The 20,998-nt window shown below is 38.5% G+C and overlaps 4 protein-coding genes across 4 annotated transcripts; all 4 read right to left on the bottom strand.

Moving 5' to 3' along the window:
- Nucleotides 1–1,470: 1,470 nt before the first annotated feature.
- On the bottom strand, nt 1,471–2,616 carry EAF01_007643 (uncharacterized protein; the record flags this gene model as incomplete). The annotated part of the gene is made up of 1 exon (XM_038915899.1): nt 1,471–2,616. The coding sequence occupies one exon, from the start codon at nt 2,614–2,616 to the stop codon at nt 1,471–1,473; it is 1,146 nt and encodes a 381-aa protein (XP_038768370.1).
- A 615-nt stretch (nt 2,617–3,231) lies between these two features.
- On the bottom strand, nt 3,232–5,813 carry EAF01_007644 (uncharacterized protein; the record flags this gene model as incomplete). The annotated part of the gene is made up of 8 exons (XM_038915900.1): nt 3,232–3,351; nt 3,399–3,661; nt 3,707–3,894; nt 3,949–4,074; nt 4,207–4,478; nt 4,536–4,732; nt 4,783–4,931; nt 5,404–5,813. 8 exons carry the CDS (start codon nt 5,811–5,813, stop codon nt 3,232–3,234), a joined length of 1,725 nt encoding a protein of 574 aa, XP_038768371.1.
- Nucleotides 5,814–6,102: 289 nt separating this feature from the next.
- On the bottom strand, nt 6,103–7,897 carry EAF01_007645 (uncharacterized protein; the record flags this gene model as incomplete). Its single annotated transcript, XM_038915901.1, has 1 exon — nt 6,103–7,897. Exon 1 carries the CDS (start codon nt 7,066–7,068, stop codon nt 6,103–6,105), a length of 966 nt encoding a protein of 321 aa, XP_038768372.1. The 5' UTR covers nt 7,069–7,897.
- A 10,774-nt stretch (nt 7,898–18,671) lies between these two features.
- EAF01_007646 (uncharacterized protein) lies at nt 18,672–20,669 on the bottom strand. Its single transcript, XM_038915902.1, has 2 exons — nt 20,205–20,669; nt 18,672–20,147 (listed from the first exon to the last, which is right to left on the bottom strand). The coding sequence occupies exons 1-2, from the start codon at nt 20,542–20,544 to the stop codon at nt 18,874–18,876; spliced, it is 1,614 nt and encodes a 537-aa protein (XP_038768373.1). The 5' UTR covers nt 20,545–20,669; the 3' UTR covers nt 18,672–18,873.
- Between the last annotated feature and the right edge of the window lie 329 nt (nt 20,670–20,998).

Raw genomic sequence — 20,998 nt, forward strand, 5'->3', positions numbered from 1 at the left:
CATCATCTGCGCGTCATCCTATGTACCGCAAGGGCCGGTCGCGAAAGATGGCAAAAACTCACGACATCAGAGATGCAAAGCTAGCAAGTCGAACCTTTTCAATTACTGGAAATTGTATTGAAATGTTTGTTGCAGCTGGGCCATGATATTGCCCTTTTGTCATAATTATTTTACATCTTCCCATTTCTCAAACTCAGGCTACGGTCTGAATCGAGAATTACATCCTCGTTTGCAAGATTTCTGAAGCAATGCGGTTATCGATTCAGTTCGCCCAGTTGTCACAGTAAACTCAACTCATACCTCAAAGCATCTTTTGATTGAAACGGAAAAAGACGGTTGACTCTTCCATCTTCCATCAGAGTTAGACCTCTACCCATATTTCATCCATTACCCTGGACCTACCATCTCAGACTCCAACCTCAAGGGATGCTCACAGATTCCCTAAGAGCCTGTTGTTAGATCTCTACAGAGTAAAAAGGTAACAATCCTCATACATGTGCCTGACCGGTCCAGTCCTAGGTTGCATAGCTGGTCGTCTGTTGATCCCCCATTCCATTCTGGCATGTGTCATGTGGTTAGTAAAATGCTGTACTTGAGGGTGGCCTCGAGGATAAATTCGTGGTCCACGTGCGATATGTGGCGAGCGAGAGCGATAAGTTACATGAACACTAAAGGAACAGAATTGGTGTTCTTGTTTTGATTAAGAATCAGAAAGTAGTCGTGCTTGTCATAAAAATCACGTCTATCACCTGATCCCTTTTTCTTTCGCGGAAATACGATACTGCAATCTACATAGCTTGTTCAAGCAAGCAAGCCGATATATGAAGACCTTATTGTTGAAGTATGATTATGGCTGCCCTTATGTGCATTCATTTCTTGCTTTTCGCCCCCTAGTGTGGGTATCTGTAAAATTCTATCATGAATGAGTCTGAAGCCGTTTTTTTTTTTAAGTTCAAGAATCATTGATCAGAGAGACAGGGGGCACGAAAAGATATGCAGAGAACGGTAGATGGTCATCGGCATGGCTAGAACCTGCCCTCCAAAGATTTTCATTCAAAAAATTGACACGGTTCCTGCTCTGAATTTCATTCTGTTTTATCAATATACTACTCAATAGTCGATCGAGTGTCTTTCAATGACGTTGGAAGCCCAGCATAGCCTTGTTCTGGTTAGAGTATCTCATCCTCCAATCACAGTTGATGATTAGAATGTTTGAATTGCTTCGAATGGTCATTTCACTGATCCTTTGAGCTTTGTATAAAGATCTCTGGATTCATAGATTTTTGTATTGCAAAGTTTCAAATATTTCAAATTTTCGTGTCCGCAGATCTACAGAATACCTAATGGAAATACACAAGTGTCTAATTACAATAGCAGAAAGATTTATCAATGCATTGTATTTTGGATTATTGAGTACCATTCGTCCGACCCACTCATTTCCATTTTCATTATTGATATGTTCCAACCACCCTAATCCTCCATCGCAAATACCTTATTACACCCTAAACATCCCACTTCTCCACACTTCTTACATCTAATTCTCAACCAAATCTTTGTCCCTGGACAAAATCCATGTACACACGGCGTACAAATATTAAACATCCCTTCCTTCCCAGTGACGGTCTCTCCCTCCTCAACAATTTGTTCAATCACAATCCCTGAGCACTTGACACATCTTTCTCTCCCACATTCCTTACAAGCTTGTGTCCATCCAAAAGCTCCATCCCATTCATAAGCAATCTCTGTTTCTCTTATCTCTTTCACTGGTATGTTTTCTTTCATTAAGCCTAATTCGATGTCCTCTGACGTCCATGAAAATAGAGATAAACTACTCGGTCGATAATGCTGACTGTCGCTTCTTCGACGATTGACCGGCGTATCTGGAGCCCAACTCACGCTCTTCGATCTTTCAATCTCCATACCTAGTTGTCCATCCAACCAACTAGAACTTCTCGATCCAACCGGCTCAGGGTATTCATACAAAGGCCGTAGCGATTTTCCCGATGGCGGTGGACTTCCCGAAAAAAGCGAAGCCGACCGTTTCGAACTTCCAGTAATAGTAAGGGATCTGCGAGATGGATGTAAGGATAATGATGAAACCGGCGGGGATGGAGACTTCTCATCGCCTTTCAAACTCGCGAGCGGTAAATTTGGATTCGAAACGGATCGAGATCGAGATTGTGATCGGTGATTTTTAGATCGCGCAATAGATGAAGATAAGCTTGAACGCGTGCGATAAAATGAATAGGGCGAGGAAAAACAACAATTTTGATCGCCGCAGTGGATACTACGATATGTATCTTCCTCTTCATTATGAGGAAACTGTGCTTTGGCTTTGGCATTTGCCCGACGGGCTTTAGCAATGGAACGAGATTTAAATGTTGAAAGGAGTTTATTGACGGATTTGTAGGTCTCGTACTCGCCAGGGTGAATTTGAGGGATACAAGGGGCTGGGGTGCTGATTGAGGAGGCGGATGAGCTATTTGATGAAATGGGAGCGCGGGCTAAAAATGTGCGTAAAGGACTTAAGGATGCGAAATTGAGGAGGGAGTGGAAGGATGAGGTGCGATTTTGATCGTGTAGGGAATCATTTGGGGATTTAGGAGACTGTTGCATGGTGAGAAGAATGAGCGCTGTTTGTGAGTACTTAAAAATGCCATGCTGATATTGAAGAATAAAGCGCAAAAACCAACATGAGTTGCAAAATTTGTACGGTTGGATAAAATGGATAGACTCGGTATGGGAAAAATCTATCCAGGAGGTTCGAAGGTTTACTTTGTACGGCTGCAGGTAGAGAAATTCGGTTTCGCTTTGCATCGAAGTGACTAACACAATAGAATACTGATGGAGTATTATGAATCATTCTCGCATATTCACATGCTGTGAATCACAGGAGTGGTAATTTAGTCATTTGAGTTGTTGATGTATTCGAAACATGTAGAATGGTAAAAGTGCAGTCATGTGATATTTCGAAAGACTTCACCTTCGTACGGTCATCGATAGAATAAAAATAAAAATCAACTTCATAATCTCAAGCACGCGCTACAACAGATGTCTCGACTATCCTTTAGAAGTGAATTGGTACCTAGGTATGTAGAGACTTCTTGCTAGAAATAAATATGTCAATATTTATGTATGATTGCTTCCAAGTGAACCTTGTCAGATTTGCGACGATACCTTGAGTTAGAATCTTGGACCTCGCTGAAGTATCCACAAGGTTTCTAGTCTCATCTATCTATGTGCTCTTTTGACGAACCGGACGAATAGATCGGATTCTATGTATGCTCCAGCACTAAACGATTTCCACGGATTGGTCGGATTCACCAAGGATATATCAAATCTTCTCAATAACTTTCTGGTGTCAGCTTGTTAGATTTCCCAATGTCAGAGAAACTTACTTCCACAAGAACCTTTCCCATCTCCATCATGGCTATGTTCTTCCCGGAACAAGACCATGTCCCAGATCCAAATACTAAATCGGCTGCGAGAGTCATTTTCCTTAGTTTTTCATTGTCGTCAGCTTCGAGCCATCTTTCTGGCCTGAAAATATCTGCATCTGATCCAAACGTGTCTTTCGAATTCGTAATAGTAATCGAACTGAGTGATATATCAGTCTCACCTGGGACAATAAAGCCATTAATGATATCGCCGCCTTCAGGTACTGTTTTTGGTAGAAGACCGGCAATTACAGCAAACTTTCAGAGACCTTCCTTGAGAACTGATTGTAAGTAAGGGATTGCTTTTGCTTCAGTATCAGTCACCGGGGAAGATATTTTGCCATTTCTGACGCCCTCGTCCATAGCAGCTTGCAAGGCCGTGTGGCAAGTTGGAGAAGTTGTAATAAAAAGTAGCATGGCTCGAATTGCCGTGGCAGTCGTATCCGTACCAGCGATTCTGTGTCGCATTAGCTTTCCAGGCCCGAAAAATGAGAAGATAGTTGAAACGAACACTTGAAGCAATGTCTCGGAATTACCTTCTTTCTGAGTGAGTCCGTGGGCAATGAAAGAATCAAGCATTCCATTTTGGACCCTTTTGGATTCTCCGAATCGCTTCGCAACAATGTCTTTTGCAACTCTTTGGTTGTTAGCTTTTTTCCTTGTGTGGGTGTAACAACCATACTGAATCATTTTTCCAAGACCGAGCTTAGCTTATTCTCTAGGTAGAAATGATTTGAGAATAAAACTTCGTGATAAACTTAACAACTACGAGAAGACTCCTGCAATTTTTGCAGCGGGTAGTAGTTGATCAACTGTTTTGATGTAATCGTACATATCGTCATCTTGAGCAATACATCCAAATAGCTTTCCAAATGCTACATCTGTAATTGCGTCCAATGTGAAGTATTGACTCTTTTTAGCAAAGTCAAAAGGTCGGAAATCGGTTGGTGTTGAAAGATATTTTTGCTCAATCAAATCAATGAATGCATCAAGTTGTCTATTGATTAATTGCTCAAGGTTTTCAAAACCTTTGCCCGAATACTAATCAAATGAATCAACACAGTTTCCATAACCAGATTCTTTGACACGAATACTTACACCCGCAGCAGTCTTCATTTTCAAGTCAGCATGAACCTTCTCATCTGTAGTCGATATCATGGAATCTCGATCAGGGTTGAAAGCGAAAGAACTATAAAATTTCGATCGAAGATATCCTAACTTTGCAGTACTCATACGTCGAATGACATGAGGATCACTACAAATAAGATCTTTTGGTCCAATACGCGCCGATGAACCTGTGACTGAATAAGCATGGCACATTCGAGTCAGATCAAGGTATGCTAACCATATGTTTCGCACACATCATTCAACGCTTCTGACATTCTGCCGGATAATGCTGATTTGAGCTTCCATAAATTGAAAATGGTGCCAATCGTGGTCCAGGAATATGGCGAAGACGAGACCATACAAGATATCGATTGACTATGAGCGCCACTGTGAGAAATACTATTAGGATCTCGTAAAACGGTATTCGGCCGAGCACAAATCTAAGGTTTAAAATATGATTAGGCATTTTCTTAATAAGGCTTCAACAACGAAATCTTCATATAGTCTGGAAGGACTGTTAGGATATATAGAAATACTAGCTGACAATGATTGTCCAGTCATTGCCTTCATTTCCCTCCGTCAACTGGTGGTGCCCCATTGTTGTTGCATTAGCTGTAACAACGAGGCACATCACAGAACATAGTGGTATCACAGTTTATGCTCCAGCCCTGTTTATCTGAGTGTGCCTTTTCCAGGATTTGTCAAGGTGTGCGACGCGCTTTCGTTTTTAACTAATATTACTTAAAAGATTTCGATAATAAAAATGATTTCAGATTTGATATACTATATTCAGACGATTTAGTTTAGATAGAATTGTAACAAGTATTTAGAAAGAAATACTAAAGTGAACGATTCGAACATGTAGACCAATGTAAAGGAACTTTCAAAGAGGGTTTGCGAAGATGGGAGACGGCGCTTATCATCTTTACCAAAAGAACGGTATTCAAAGAGAAGAACCGGCACGGTAAGAGGAATTAAACAGATGCGTTTTTCATAGGCTGCAATGAGCTGTACAATGTAAGGATGCCGGCCAAGGTACTGAAGCACTGTGATTTTTCGATAGAGGCTTGATATTGTTTCCTCAATGTCTTCCATGTCAATACCGCTCACATGTTTCGGTGACTGAATAGTCTTCGCAGCGACATCGCGTCCAAAGGCCTTGACGAGATGAGCCTCTCCAGAGATTCTTTCGCCAATTTTCTCCAGAGATGTAAGGCAGATTGAATCAAGATCAAATGGAAGAGCTTGGGTGGTTTCTTCTGAAGGCATAATTCTTAGATATTCCGGGTATGAACTTTGGAAATTATACCTATTACAGTAACAATAGAATGTGAAATTGTCATAGTAAAAGGTGAAAAAAAGAGATGAGAATCTATCAAGTAGGTAAGTCTAGACTTTGAGCGTAGTTATACTACGTTGAGTTATTTATTCTGTAGTATCTCTATTATATATTTCACATAGGGAGGGAAGTTATTGCTAGTAAGGAAGGAAGTCAGTGTTAGTAAGGAGGGGAGTTTAATGTTGTTACAGCCAGCAGTTAGTGACTAATACCAGTAAATTAGGTATTTGGAGTAGTATCTCCTATATCACTAACACGTTGCTGGCTGGGCTCCCTCGATTGAGGTTCGAGCGCGGTTAATTCTGAAAGATGAGAGCGTTCGAGGTTCCCTGAAAGTCCAAAACTCTGAGAGGAAAGTGCAGGGACACTGAAATCCAGATCCGCCGGTATCGCATCAATAGCAGAACATATTCGTTTGAAGTGGGACGGCATCCATAGATCATAGATGTTCTTAGTGAATTTATATGTCGTCCATTTCTCTCGCCCATTTAATGCTGTAAAATCAAACTTGTGGATCGGATGGCGATAGAAAGTGATATCCTTCCCCTTTTCAATAACGGGATAATGACCGTAAATTCGAACCGAAGTGTGATCATGTGAGATTGAAAAGGCAAGGATTTCTCGGTGTACCTCCATCTCGCGACCAACGTATTTAAAGAGCTCTGCAATACCTCTTACTGCCAGAGTCATGCTATGAGCATTCTGTCGGTCTGCAACATCGAGCGCTGCGGAACCACACTTCACCTCGCATGTGAGAAACGGAAAGTACATATAGTACGTGGCCATGAACAGCGAGTGGTCCCCATTGAGGAAATTGCCAATGTAAGGAGTAAGCTTGTTCAGTTGTTCTTTAGTAAACGCCTCACGCCTGAATCCAACAGAGTAGTCAGGCTGGGGGCGTATGCTTGTTAGAGGATCAGAATTGTTCCAGCCTTCGTTGACGCTCTCAATTAAGATATTAAGAGAATCAGTGCCGTATTTCGCAAGGGTTTCCGCGGAGGGCACAATCAATAATGAGATATCCCGGATGATCCTTGTCTCATTTCTGTTCGTGATACCCCGACAAGTGCGTTTGAATATATCATCGCGAAATAATGAATCAGTGGGCACTGTCTGTTCTGCATCAAGCAAATTCAGATATGTATGCTGGCTTGTCTTTGTGATTCCTAAATCCGACTCATCCATGAAGCTTCCTTTGGTGGAGAGTAAAGTCTCATAGCGTGCATCTTGGTTAGGGGCACTTTTGACTTCTCTTGGCTTCTGATCGCTCGGAGTAGTCGAGCTTGGTGTGACCGAGGGAGGTACGAAGGAGGATGATTCTGATCGCTTTCGACGTAAGGAGGTTGTAGACTTTTGCTTAGCAAGTAGATGGCTTATATTGTCATCACTCTGTTCAGAGTATCGGTTGGGCCACTTATGCGTCTTTATCCAATGGAGGACTGGATCAGTTTCCCCTTCGCCAATTGAAGGCTCAACGGCAGCTTTTCTAGAGTACGGCCATGCCCGCTTTCGAGAAAGGTCTGTCGAATTCTTATGAACGGGATCTAAGGTCTCTCGCCGTCGCTTCTTGTGTGTAGGTTGCCGTGCTGGTGACGGTTGCCAATCAGGTTTCCGAGGCCGTTTAATTTGTCTGTAATCGGTATCTCGCTCGACTTCAGGTTGCCGAGGTCGCTTGCGAGTCTTTGGAGGAGTTGGGCAATTCTGTGGATATATCAGCTACGTGCGACAATCAAAATGAAGTGCGGATGCCTTTTCCTTGTGTGGGAAGGGAGACGTAGTATCCTTCCGAGGCTGCTGGACCTCTTTAGCGCTTGAGCTTCTCAGTTGTCGTTGTGATTCTGTTTTGCTGACGTCTTGAGACCATCCTTCTTCTATTCAAAGTTAACTCAGTCATAACGCAATTGAGATGGGGTAGGCGAGCTTTTAAGGATTGGTGTCGCTATGCGCTGTCTCTTCTGCGCGGATGCTAATCTGTCGGTGCTCGTCATGTTGGTGTATTTAGTGAAGAGATGCTGCTCATTTATGTTGGCGCGGTGTTTGAAGTACGTGGGTGGTTGAGAGTGCACTGATCAAAGCGCCAAGACCTAGTAACGTCAAGTCCATGGTCATGCCCTATATGCATGGACGCTGACCTACGAAGGTTGGATGAGTAAGTAATGTAAAACCCATCAAAAAGCGACCGTAGTTTCCCTCATATATAGGGGTTTTATTTAATAAAAACATTATGCTCTTTAAAAATTAATATAATGAACTTTAGCTGATAGAAGTATTGTAAAGGTATATTTGAATATACAAAGTTATTAATATTATTATTAAAATTTAGTATACATATTATTTACAACAACTACTACTTTATAACACTTTTTTATAAATCTAATCAATCCCTTTAAATAATCTTCTAGTATAATCTTCCAAGTCTTTTTTACCACTTTCCTAAGTGTATCATAGTTCATTTTGTTGATGGGATAATAATTCCAAATTTAATCTTTTATTTAATATTTGGTTTTTAAGAAGATCTTGAATAATAGTATTTATAATATACTTTAATACTCTGTCCTATATAAATATATATCCTGAATTCATTTCATTTAATTATAAATAATGAGTATTATATATGCTTAATAGGATTGAGTATTAATAAAACCTTAATTCTTTTTTTAAAATACTCTTAGTCCTTTATTTGATTTCCTTGAAAAGTATTCTTAAAATATTCATTCAGTTTTCTTTTGTTTTCTTTCTAATATATATGTAAAATTAAAAACTTTATCTTTTCGATATATAATATAGGTCTTTTTATATGTTTCTATAAAAACTCAAGTTTCATTAGATTATAGAATAATATCTTATCGTTTGTTAGTTTAATCAAGATAATCTAATATAAATTGAAGTTGAAGTTGTTAATTCTTTTTTAAAATAGAAAGCTTTTGAAAAACAATATATTATTAATAATCTACTTTATATAGAATAAATCTAATAGTAAATTCATTAATATTCTTTTAAAATAATGCTTTAATAACTCTTCAATGTAGTATACATCTATTTATCTTTAATTCACTTATAAATCAAATAATCTCATTAATCTGAAAAATATTTGAAAGAAGGAATCTTCTAAAGCGTTTTTAAAATGTTGTATACATTTTAATAACATGATTAATTTGTTTATATATCAAATCTATATTCTATTTAAAATAAAAAGCTTGAATATTACTATAAGATATTCTAGAATAATATAAAACATATACTTCTACTCTTTAATCTCAAATTATCTTTAAATAATAAAATGTTCAAAGTAATAATATAGATTTAATATTTAAGGAGGTTGATAATAAACCAAATAATAATAAATTGACTTCTTTTATTTTGATAAATTCGAATGTTATATTTTTTCAAAATAAAAGCTTTAAAAGTTTAATAAAATAGAGGTTTCTTATACAATTCTAAAAAGTACTTTATAGAATTATTTAAAAATAGAATTTTAAAAGCAGTATTATAATAAATTAATATAATTAATAAAACCCTTATATTTTATTATTTCGCTTATATATAAAGCTAATTAGTATTTTATATCAATTATTCATTCAATCTTCATATATCGAGATTTTTGACTTCAAACAACATTATCCATCACAGTCATATATCATCGCATTGCTATTTTGTTCCCTGTACGATTTGTGGGTGGCCTATCCTTCCCGCTAGCTTATTTATTCATCTATTATTTATTCGCATTACAAATTCTCTTTACTCACCTGATTGAGAACGAAGAAAGCTATCATGTAACTAAAGTATAAACCTGGAACTGAAAATCTCGTGTATAATCTTTACCGTCATTTGAGAAGATAAGTAATGGTTTTATAATAATTATTCTACAGTATAGCTAACACGATCTCACAGCGTGCACACGATAGATCACTTGCTCCCCACCATACTACAATGGGCCCAAGGACCAAGGCCCACATCGAAAAAGTTACGACTCCCAGGCATAGAGTGCATTAAGCGTTACGAGGCTCCCTTCAGCTCAGAGAGATCATGCGGCCCAGGGCCTAATAGCGACACACTATCAGATGGGCGTGTCAGATGCGGTCATCAATAAGGTTACACTCAATGTCTTAAATAGCTTTCAAAACATGAATTTATGGTCTTGCAACCTTTTTGCCGAAAACGATTAGAAATAAAATTTTAATTTTATTAATATAGTTTCAAAGTAAAAAAACTTTTCATTAATTAAAAGATATTAATCGATTTAATTATTCTTTAAAATATAAAGCGATTTGAAATTATATTAATAAATTAATAGTTGATTTAAAATAATATAATATATTACGAGTCTTTATAATTAACTTTTGAATAAACTTTTTAGTTTTTAGATTTTTGTTTTCATAACGTAGTGTTACGGGTGCTGCCTCTAGGGTCACGTGGAAGTGTTTAGAGTTCTCTCGAGATAGTTTAAACTAGACTTCAAGTAGGAATTCAATAAGGTTATGATTAATTGTAATTCTTATAACTATAGTAATAAAACTAATAATTGTTTTTGAACATAAAGCTTTATATTCTAATAAAACTCATTTGTTATATAGACTTTTGTTATCTAAAGCCTTTGGGATCTGTATGCTCCTGGAGCCTGTAGCTCCTCAAGACTTTCTCATGTAATACGCGAATGTGTCATGTGATGTTTGTTGTAACATGTGGTTTATCAGTGAGTAGGTCATATTAGTAAATAGGTTATTTTCATTTCAATTTATACTTTCAAAACTATATTATTCAATAATAATCGAATCAATTAATTGAAATTATAAAGATTCTAATAATCTAAAATCTATTATATTATTTTAATAAATTCTTATATTATAATCTATCTTTTTATATTTATTATAATATTGAATAGAAGATACTTTTCTATTGAATTTACTCTCTTTTTAATGCTCATTATATTAAATCTAAATATCAATCTTTTATTGATATAATATATCAAGAGCTTTTTATTCAATGAGTATTCCTTCTTAATATAATTAGGTTTTTTTTTGTATCAATATTTATTTAATACTTTATTTACTATTCGAAATATATAATTCTTTATATTTAAAAGTGGATTTTTATAAGTTAATCTTTCTATATTCTTAATTAAAGTTAATATAATCTCAAATATAAATATAGGGGAGCTTGTTTGATAATAAGTTATTTAAAATTTGATTAATATTAATTAAAAAAGAGCTTTAATTGAATTACAAGGGGTTTGAAAGATTTATTAATCTAAATTGAAAAAGGGGGGGGGGGTAAGTATATAAATTTAAATATCTAATTTTGAGAGTATAGTTTTAGAATTAAATAGGATTAAATCTATTCTTTAGAATTCTGATTTTATATTCTAAAAAACAATTGATTTTTTATATACAATTTTAAAAGCTATAAAGAATTCAATCTTCAAAATATAATTAATATATATTTTAATAAATCTATTAATTTGATTATTATATAAACATTTTGTTGGAAGTTGTGGCACGTGCTCTAAGCTACTGTGCATATATCACTTCCACTTCGTAGTTAGATTTTACCTTAGTACAATTAATCTACATAGTCAATAATACATGCATTCCACTGGCCTGCTCCTTTATTGTGAACAGGTTATGAGCCCGGTAGCTCTGCAGTAAGACTAAGGCCGAAAGCTCTTTGAATAGCTTACGTTGCCAAAGGAGAGGTTGACGACGAGAAGCTCCTACGCAACGCGACGTCAACATACGAGGTGCGCACAGCAAACAGATTGCTGAGCAGCGACAGCGAAGTAACCACTTACATCGCGCCTTTTCCTCAAGTAAGAAAACTACGAGTTATTACTGAAAAGACCATTCATTCCAGCTTAACGCTGAAGAGCATCACCTGCTACATAGTGTTCGATATCACTTCAAAAATCATTATCTACAAATCAAAATTCACTATTCTTAATTACCCCGCCTTGAAGAGAATTTCTCCCTTCAAACACTAGTACATCCCAATCGGGACAGCGCAGTCTTAAACAGTTCCTCTTCCACTCTTTCATTCCACCATCAATCACGCCTAGGTCATCGACGCAAGCTTTCTACTTGCAGAACCTTCAAAATGAACGAAGACACTGGATCCAAGGATTACTCCAAGCGCATCCCTCCTCTCACTCAAGAGAATCACGAACGCTGGACTCGTCAAATAAGAATTCAACTTCGAGGAAAAGGTTGGTTCTATACATGCGAAAAGACATTGCATGAATATGCACGGATTGCAGCAGCCGACAACTTAATCCAGGATTTCGAAGAACTTCAAGTCTCCAGCGGCAGCGGCAGTACCACTACAAAGATTCGACTCAATATCGACAAAAAGGCCACCTTTCTTAAGGACGACGCTAGTGCATTATCTTACATCTGTCGCTCATTATCTGACGATGATGAGGCTTTAGTGGACGAATATGATACAGCAAAGAAACTTTGGGATTATCTAGCCGTCAAATACTCCAGAATCGATGATATCGCAGCAGACGAGTACCTCCTCAAGATCAAGACCTTCTCTTTCGACGATACCCCTGATATGACTATTATAGGTGCATGGGATAAGCTCAAGGATCTTCGACGAAAGCTCTTATCTGCGGATGCTTCAGCCGGTGCTTTGTGTACAGATAAATCACTCTTTCAAAGCCTGACCTTGTCTCTCCCTGATGAGTACAAAGTCATCATTGATATGATCCGTGTCGTCAGTTCTACTCTAAGCATTGACGATAAGATCAAGCATCTACAGGTCAAAGAGGCAGAGATCCAGACCTCTGGAGACTCGGCACACCTTGCAAAAGGAAAGAAATATGTCCCACCTCATCGCCAGCGTAAGGCTAGCACAAGCTCGGAGACCGACACATCCATCATCACTTGCGAACTCTGCGACAAACCTGGCCACTCAGTCCTAAAATGCTTCCAGCTCCGTCGCGCCAAGCGTCTCTTGAAATCCGATTCAAAGCACAAACAGAAGAGAAGACAATCCACCTCTCCAGTGCGAAAAGACAAAAAACGCAGGGAGCACAAGGCTCATATCGCCGAATCAAGCTCCGATGCTACTGAAAGTGTCGTCGATAGTGAGTCTGATTCTGAGCATTGTCATCTCACCAAAGAAAGTATTAGTAAGGCATCCCCATCGCAATGGTACGCTGATACCGGCGCCACTTCACACATGTCTGACCAACGTTCTCTATTCAGAAGTCTAATTCGTACTCCGCGACGAAGGATAACGGTTGGTGGGGGAGCTATGTACTCGGATGAGCGAGGAACAGTGGACATGGTGTGCAAGGATGGAACAAGGACATCATTAGCTGGTGTGCTATATGTACCTGGATTGGGGGTCAACCTGCTCTCAGCCAAGAGAATTTGTGAGGCAGGACTCAAGGGTACATTCAGTCTCAAGAAGATGTATTTCACACCAGAAAACGATAAGAATAATAAGATCATCAAAGCAACAATGAAAGATGGGATGTATATCATCTCGCATGTGAAACCAGGATACGAAGATTCTGCATTCTTTGCGCTCTCTGCAGAGATCATTGATGGTACAAAAGGGGAAGTCGAAGAATTAACCATGACGGAGAAGGAAAGATACCTTATCTGGCATAGACGCTTCAATCATCTCGGCCCTGACAAAATCAGGAATCTGCACAAAGTCACTACACTCCAGAGACCGATCAAGGTCCCTTCAACTCTTGATGTCTGTGAAGTGTGCGCTCTCACAAAGATGACTAACAGAATCCCAAGTCAACTAAGTGCACGAAAAATCCAAAAGGCTAGAATTGATCCATTTCGATGTTGCTGGCCCTTTCCCAAGGACCATTCGAGGGCACAGATACTTTCTCCTTATTATCGATAGCGCCACAAGGGTAAATTGGGTCATCCTATTGAAACAGAAGAGCGATGCAATACCCTTACTGAAAGCCTGGAAGCAAGAAATTGAACTTGCTACAGGAGTAGCTGTAATTGCTGCCAGAACCGACAATGCACCAGAGCTTCTTCAAGCCGTCCGGGCATGGAAGACTGGTGTGCGATCAGAGGTTACAGTGGTTGTATCGTCTCACCAAAATGGTCCAGCTGAACGCAATATACGCACCGCAGAAACCGACATGAGAGCAATGTTGAAAGAAGCTCATTTACCATTAGAATTTTGGGACGAAGCTGTCGAGCACGACGTATACATTCGAAACCGCACTAGTATTGGCCCAGATGCAAATGAAATCGATCGAAGCCCACTCGAAGCATTTACAGGCACATTACCAGATATCGATACATGCAAGGTCTGGGGGAGTCGATGTTACGCCTATATCAACCCCAAAACCATCCCAAAAGGACAAAGGCATGATAAACTTCGCGACACAGCAAGGGTTGGGATATTCCTGGGATACTCAAAAGACACCACCAAGCATATAAAGGTTTATTCACCAGAGCTAGGTTATACTTACCGCTCTTATCGTGTTACAATCGACGAAAGCTACAAAGGAGGGGATCTGGATCTCAAACTCAGAAACTGTGTAGCTGGATCACAAGGTACCAAGAATATAGAACCTGATCGCAGGCCTCGCGGCAGACCTAAGAATGTCCCTGAATCATCGTCTATTCCAGTCGATCCACCAATATCACCAAATGAAATAATCACAGACTCGATAGAGGTGCGCTTGCCAATACCAAAACGAACAAAGACTGAAATACCACGCTTTGATGAAGATGAATATGGAAATATCCGACAAGTGGCTGATGATTTAACAAGACCGGCAGGGGAAAACAACAAAGAAAGTGATGTTACTTTACCTGATATAACTTCACCACCTGATCATACACCACCGAAGTCAAGGGCACCTGAGGATATAACTTTACCACTTGATCATACACCATCGAATTCGAGTACATTACCTGAGAGTGTATTACCTGATATTGCACTACCTAATGAAACTTTACCACCTACTGCATCTACATCTGCATCTACTTCCACACCACCTTTGAGATACAATCTTAGGAAGAGAAAGAGAAGCGATGACGACGATATAGAAGAACAGAGAGACTCCAAAATCATTCGGGCCTTACTTGCTTCCTTAAATAAGCCAGGATCAGAATCAATTGAGCACGCCATGATTGCCATTCCAAATATTCATCAATTCGAACAGGAGACGAATAATGAAATTGCTTCGAAGATCTTGACTATTTTAGCAGATGCACCAGCAGAAGCTGAGACCGCTCTACCAGCAACGGAAATACTCGGGATCAAGATACCGAATACATATAAAGAAGCAATGGCAGACAAAAAGCACGCGAAAGACTGGCAAGCTGCAATTCAAGAAGAAGTAGACTCATTGGTCAAGAATGGCACTTGGGAAGAGTTCATTTTACCACAAGGGAGCAATCTAGTTTCAACGAAATGGGTATTTGTTGTTAAGACGAAGGATAATAAGGTAGAGCGATTCAAGGCCAGATTAGTGGCTAGAGGGTTCAGCCAAGTTTTAGGTAAAGATTACAACGAAACCTTCGCCCCCACTGTTCGACTCGATACTCTTCGCCTTTTCCTTGCAATTGTTGCAAGAGAGGACCTCGAGTGTTCCCATTTCGATATCAAAAATGCGTTCACCGAATCACACTTGAAAGAAGAAATCTATTTAGCACCCCCTCAAGGTGTTCATGTTCGTCGCGGCCGCGTTCTACATGCACTTCGGAGTCTTTATGGGCTAAAGCAAGCTGGTAGAGATTGGAGCCTTCTTCTGAAAGGAGAGTTAACCAAGATGGGTTTCGTACAAAGCCTTGCGGATCCGTGTTTATACACCAATCACCCGCGCCAGCTAATTCTCCTAGTGTATGTAGATGATATTGTTACTGCTGCTGCACAAAAACGAGATATTCAATGGTTTTATCACAACCTTTCTGCTCGATTCAACACCAAAGACCTGGGGGAGATTAGTAAGATCTTAGGAGTGCGCATCATTCGTAACAGATCAGAGAGAGTGTTAACTATGGATCAAGAAGAGTATCTGGATGCAATGCTTACCCGATTCGGGATCTCCCATGGTCAACACACTCCAAGGAAGATACCAATCTCGGATTACAACCAACTACGACCAACGCTCCCAGACGACGAGCTCACTGATGTAAACGAATACCAGCAAGCAATCGGCAGTACGATCCACCCTATGGTTTACACTAGACCGGACATCGCATTCGGTCTCGGGAGATTAGCACAAGCTATGTCTAACCCTGCCAAACATCACAGCGTTGCACTCAAAAACCTTATGAGATATTTGAGGTCAACTATTAAACAGAAACTACGTTTTGGGCCTGGGGGAGTTCAATCAGATATTTGCAAAGAATATGACCTCCTACAACGCACCATCAAAGTATACACCGACGCAGACTGGGCAAGCGATAGAACCGATCGAAAAAGCATCTCTGGTGGGGTAGTAATGTTCTATGGTGGACCAATCTCATGGGCAAGCAAGAAGCAGACATCTGTAGCTACATCTAGTACAGAAGCTGAGTACATTTCCATGGCGATGTTCACCAAACAAGGGCAATGGGTAGCCCAACTCTTGAGGGACTTAGAGCGACCACAGTATATCGGGAGCAACAGCGGAGTTCAAATGCTCGGAGACAACCAAGGAGCGCTAGCGTTAACCAAGAACCCACATCTACACGAGCGATCAAAGCATATTGACATATGTCACCACTTCATTCGAGATCTCACAGAAAAACATCTAGTCAATACCAGCTATGTCAATACAAGTGATATGGCTGCAGATGGATTAACAAAACCATGCGCAAGGGTGATATTTGAGAGATTCAAGAACATGCTGGGGTTTCAAAGAGAGTAAGCTCTTTGGGAGAGTATTGGAAGTTGTGGTATGTGCTCCAAAATCGACTAAATCGACCAAATTGACCAAATCGACCAAAATCACTGAATCCACCCATTTCACCTATTTCATCAGATTCATTGGATTCATCTTACGTCGAATTTATCAAAAAAAAAAAAAAAAAAAAAAAAAAAAAAAAAAAAAAAAATTAATGATTTCAAGAAAATCACGTGGAATAACAGATAAGCTTAAGGTCTGTTCGCATACGATCGGATTTTGATGGTCTACCATATTAAAACAGTAACCCTACGATCAAGGAATAACGAATTTCGAAGCAATCAGTTATTGGGCGTATAAAAGGAATTTTAAAGAAACTAACTACTGAAGCTGAGAGAGTAAGCTCTCTGGGGGAGTGTTGGAAGTTGTGGCACGTGCTCTAAGCTACTGTGCATATATCACTTCCACTTCGTAGTTAGATTTTACCTTAGTACAATTAATCTACATAGTCAATAATACATGCATTCCACTGGCCTGCTCCTTTATTGTGAACACATTTCAGATTATTAAAATAGTTAATATTAAATGATTAAATTAAATAATTTGAATATAATAATAAATATAAATATATAATATTATTCTCTTTATAATATATTTGAAAAGCTATTAATTTATAACTTTTATATTTATTTAGCATCAATATTTAATATTTACTCTTTTTTCGATTTTTAATATACTTATTAAAGTATTTCAATTATTTTAAATCTATCTTATTATTTATTCATTTATTAAATATAGATTTAATAGTTTATTCTATAAGAAGATTTGTTTTAGTATATCAATTAAAAAGATAAACTTATTCTTGAACTACTAAAAATAAGGGAATAATTTTACCCTCTTCGTTTCTACATATTATTACTATAGCCCATTCTTGATTACCTAATTGTATTGTCTTACTTCTACTATTTCGTTCAATACTAATTACTACTATTATTATATATATAATCCCCATCATAAAACCTATTTCATCGAAATTATAGAAATCTCTATTCAAAATATTATATTTCGCTTATATATTTACAACTAATTAAAACTATTCTTTAAAGAATTTAGAATCCTTATAAAAAGCTTTTTAAAAGTTATAAATATAATTAAAATATATCTTTAATTCAATTCAATACTTTATAAATTAATATATTTAAAGCTTTTTAATACATTTCATACTCCTTAATTTAAGAATATAATTTATTATATCTTCTATATTCTTAAATTTAGGTGGAAAACCTTTTGAATTTATATTGATTATATATTCAGAAATAATATTCTCTTTTAATTCTAAAAGATTATAAGATTTAGGTTGATATTTGGAATGAGAGGTAAAACCTTTGATTCTATATTGTAATGTTATATTTAGGATATTATATATTTTTACAGCTTTTCGAATACTTATTTTTTTATTTTTCTAAATAGCTTTAATAATAAGAAGTATATAAGCTTTTTAATTATTCAAATTCATTATAAATTATTAATAAAACATATATTAAAAAAATGTAAATTGAAATGAACGTGATTCATTCATTGATATAATCCATTTACTGATAAACCACGTTAGAAAAATCATGTTTTGGAAGCTAGTTAAGAAATTGAGTATAGTATCTCCACCGAATAAGCAGCATGTACTCCACGTACTGCCTTAACCAGATCGATTCCAATGTGCATAACGCATGAGATTGCGGGTATATATGCCTGTCATCTCTTGGTACGAAATCGAATTTAACACTCGAGAGGGGTAATTATACATGGTGGTGAAGATAAGAACGAGATCAGTCCGTTGTTACGGGTTCACAAGTCAAGGCAACTTTACTCCAGTCATGTGACGGGAGTCAAATCTGTGTGCTTGCTCGTTCCCTCCTCGCCCACACATCACGATTGATATATCACATATGAATCCAAAAACTGCGACCTATTGCTAATATATGATATATAAATTAAGGTGTATGAGTTCTATTCTATCTAAAAAATGCAACGCTTCCACCAGGGTATTGACACCAACGACGCCATCAAAATGCAACGATGTGAAATCATCTCATGAAAATAATCATAGACAAGTATACTTCATATTAGTCATTCCATCCAACATATCAGTGTAACCATCATCATAATATATTGCATTAAACCACCTGTTTTGGTTTCTCCTCTTCAATTGAAGGTGTAGCAGTGGTAACTGCAGTGCCAGTCTCCTCGTCGACTGGCTGATTCTTAGGTACACCGAAATCGGTTGGAGCATGCCGAGACATCTTTCTCAATCTTTCACCATACTTGTAGAACAAGAAAGGAATTGGTAAAAATGCGATAGCCAAGAAACCTAACAAGCTACCAGCCCATTGTACACCAAGATTGTGGAACATTGCTGTGGCAAACAATGGGAATCCAGCACCGAAGAAAGATCGAAGGAAGGTATTGGCAGCAATGGCGCTGGCAGCGACAAAGAGATACGAATCGATAAGGTAGTTCAAAGCTTGTAAGAAGATGGTCATGATACCAGCTCCAGTCAATATACCACTGACAGTTGGAGCGGCCCAGTTGATGGATGGATAATTTCCTGTCCATGCAAACCAGAATAGACCACAAGGGAATAGACAAGCACCAACCATCATTGGAACAAGTCTCTCCTCTGGAACTGGAATACCACCGTTCGCCTTTAGTTTACGATTATATCTTGGCTCGAAGGCAATGACGATACCACAACCGAAGAAAACACCAATGATCATTCCCAAATATGGTAGTGTTGCAACTGCTGGGTCGATTCCACGGTATTCGGCGAAAACAATAGGGTAGGCTTCTAAGAAAAGGTATAAGATACCATAGATGAAAGCGGTGTACAGGGTGATGAGGAACACGATTGGCTCTCCAAAGAGAAGCTTGAATGGAAGGAACAAGTGTTTTCTGACAAGACCATCAAAGGTGATGATCTCTTCTTCACTTATATGGTGAATGGCAAAGTTGCCAGTTTCCTTTCGAATCTTTCCTGCTCGGCTTTGGAGAAGTGTCTTGGTATATGTTTCCTCGAGGAATAAGATGTCGAGAATGAAAGCGAGAGCACCCATGATACCAGTGATGTATTCGGTCCATCTCCAACCAAGGTGAGACACAGTGATGAATGCTCCAACGATAGGCGAGATGAAGGGGCCGATAAACACCAAAGCTGAGAAAGCAGCAATAGCAATACCTCGAGTCTCGTTTCCAAACATATCAGCGAAAGCACCACCGACGACAGCCAAAGGACAAGAAGCGAAGACACCTGCGAAGAATCGACATAACATCAATGTTTGGAAGTCCTTTGCAGTTGCCGCTGCAAACATAAAGCAGGTGAAAACAAAGCATGCTAAAGTTACGGGTTTCTTTCGACCATAGAGTTCAGATATTGGACCGAAGAACAAGGGGCCTATAAGATGTTCATTAGCCACGATGTTCAACGTACAAATTCAGAGGATAAACATACCAGTTGCAAAACCACATATATATAAAGTCAAACCAAGAATAGACACAACCTCACTGACACCAAATTCGTAGGCAACTGGTGCCACAGCTGCTGAGTATACAGATGAACCCCATGATGCGATGAGAGTATCAAATCCAAGAACTGCAGCAGTTCTCATCTTCCTTCCAAAAGTCCATGACTTTGCATTGGCAGGGTCATTATCATCTGTTAGTTCGACGAGATAGTTGCTCTGTTCACCAACAAGATGAGGTGGTAATCCTCTATCTTTTCCTAATCGATATGATTTATGAGTCGTTGAGACAACGATCGGTTCATCGGGGCGGGGTGCTAAGTCGAACATATTGCACGCAAAAAATCTAAAATCTTATGGGGATTTCGAACAGAGAGACGATCACAATCTTTGAGATGGACGAAGAAAGAGATCCATGATGCGAGAGATCCTCCTTATTATGTTATTATTTGATACCCTTCACTACTGAATAATATCTGGGTAGGATGAAAGTTCTTGTGGTTAGTATGATGTAAATCCACATAAAATCCACAAAACTAATGACCCACTGCGGCCGTATTATCAAGAAATGATCAGTTAACCTCGGCAAGTTTGAAGGTTTTCTACCTTTGCCTCATAGATTTAAATGTTTACCGCTAGACAACCAACCGAATGGGAGGAAAATTTGTGATTTTGGGGGCTCAAGATCATTCTTCGGCTGTTCTAGATCGGCAACGCCTGTGACGCACGGAATGCGGCACTGATATCTATGCGTTTCTAGTATAGTAGCCATGGTTCCTTATAG

This window comes from Botrytis porri (assembly GCF_014898465.1).
Source record: "Botrytis porri strain MUCL 3234 chromosome Unknown BPOR_010, whole genome shotgun sequence".
NCBI lineage: Eukaryota > Fungi > Ascomycota > Leotiomycetes > Helotiales > Sclerotiniaceae > Botrytis > Botrytis porri.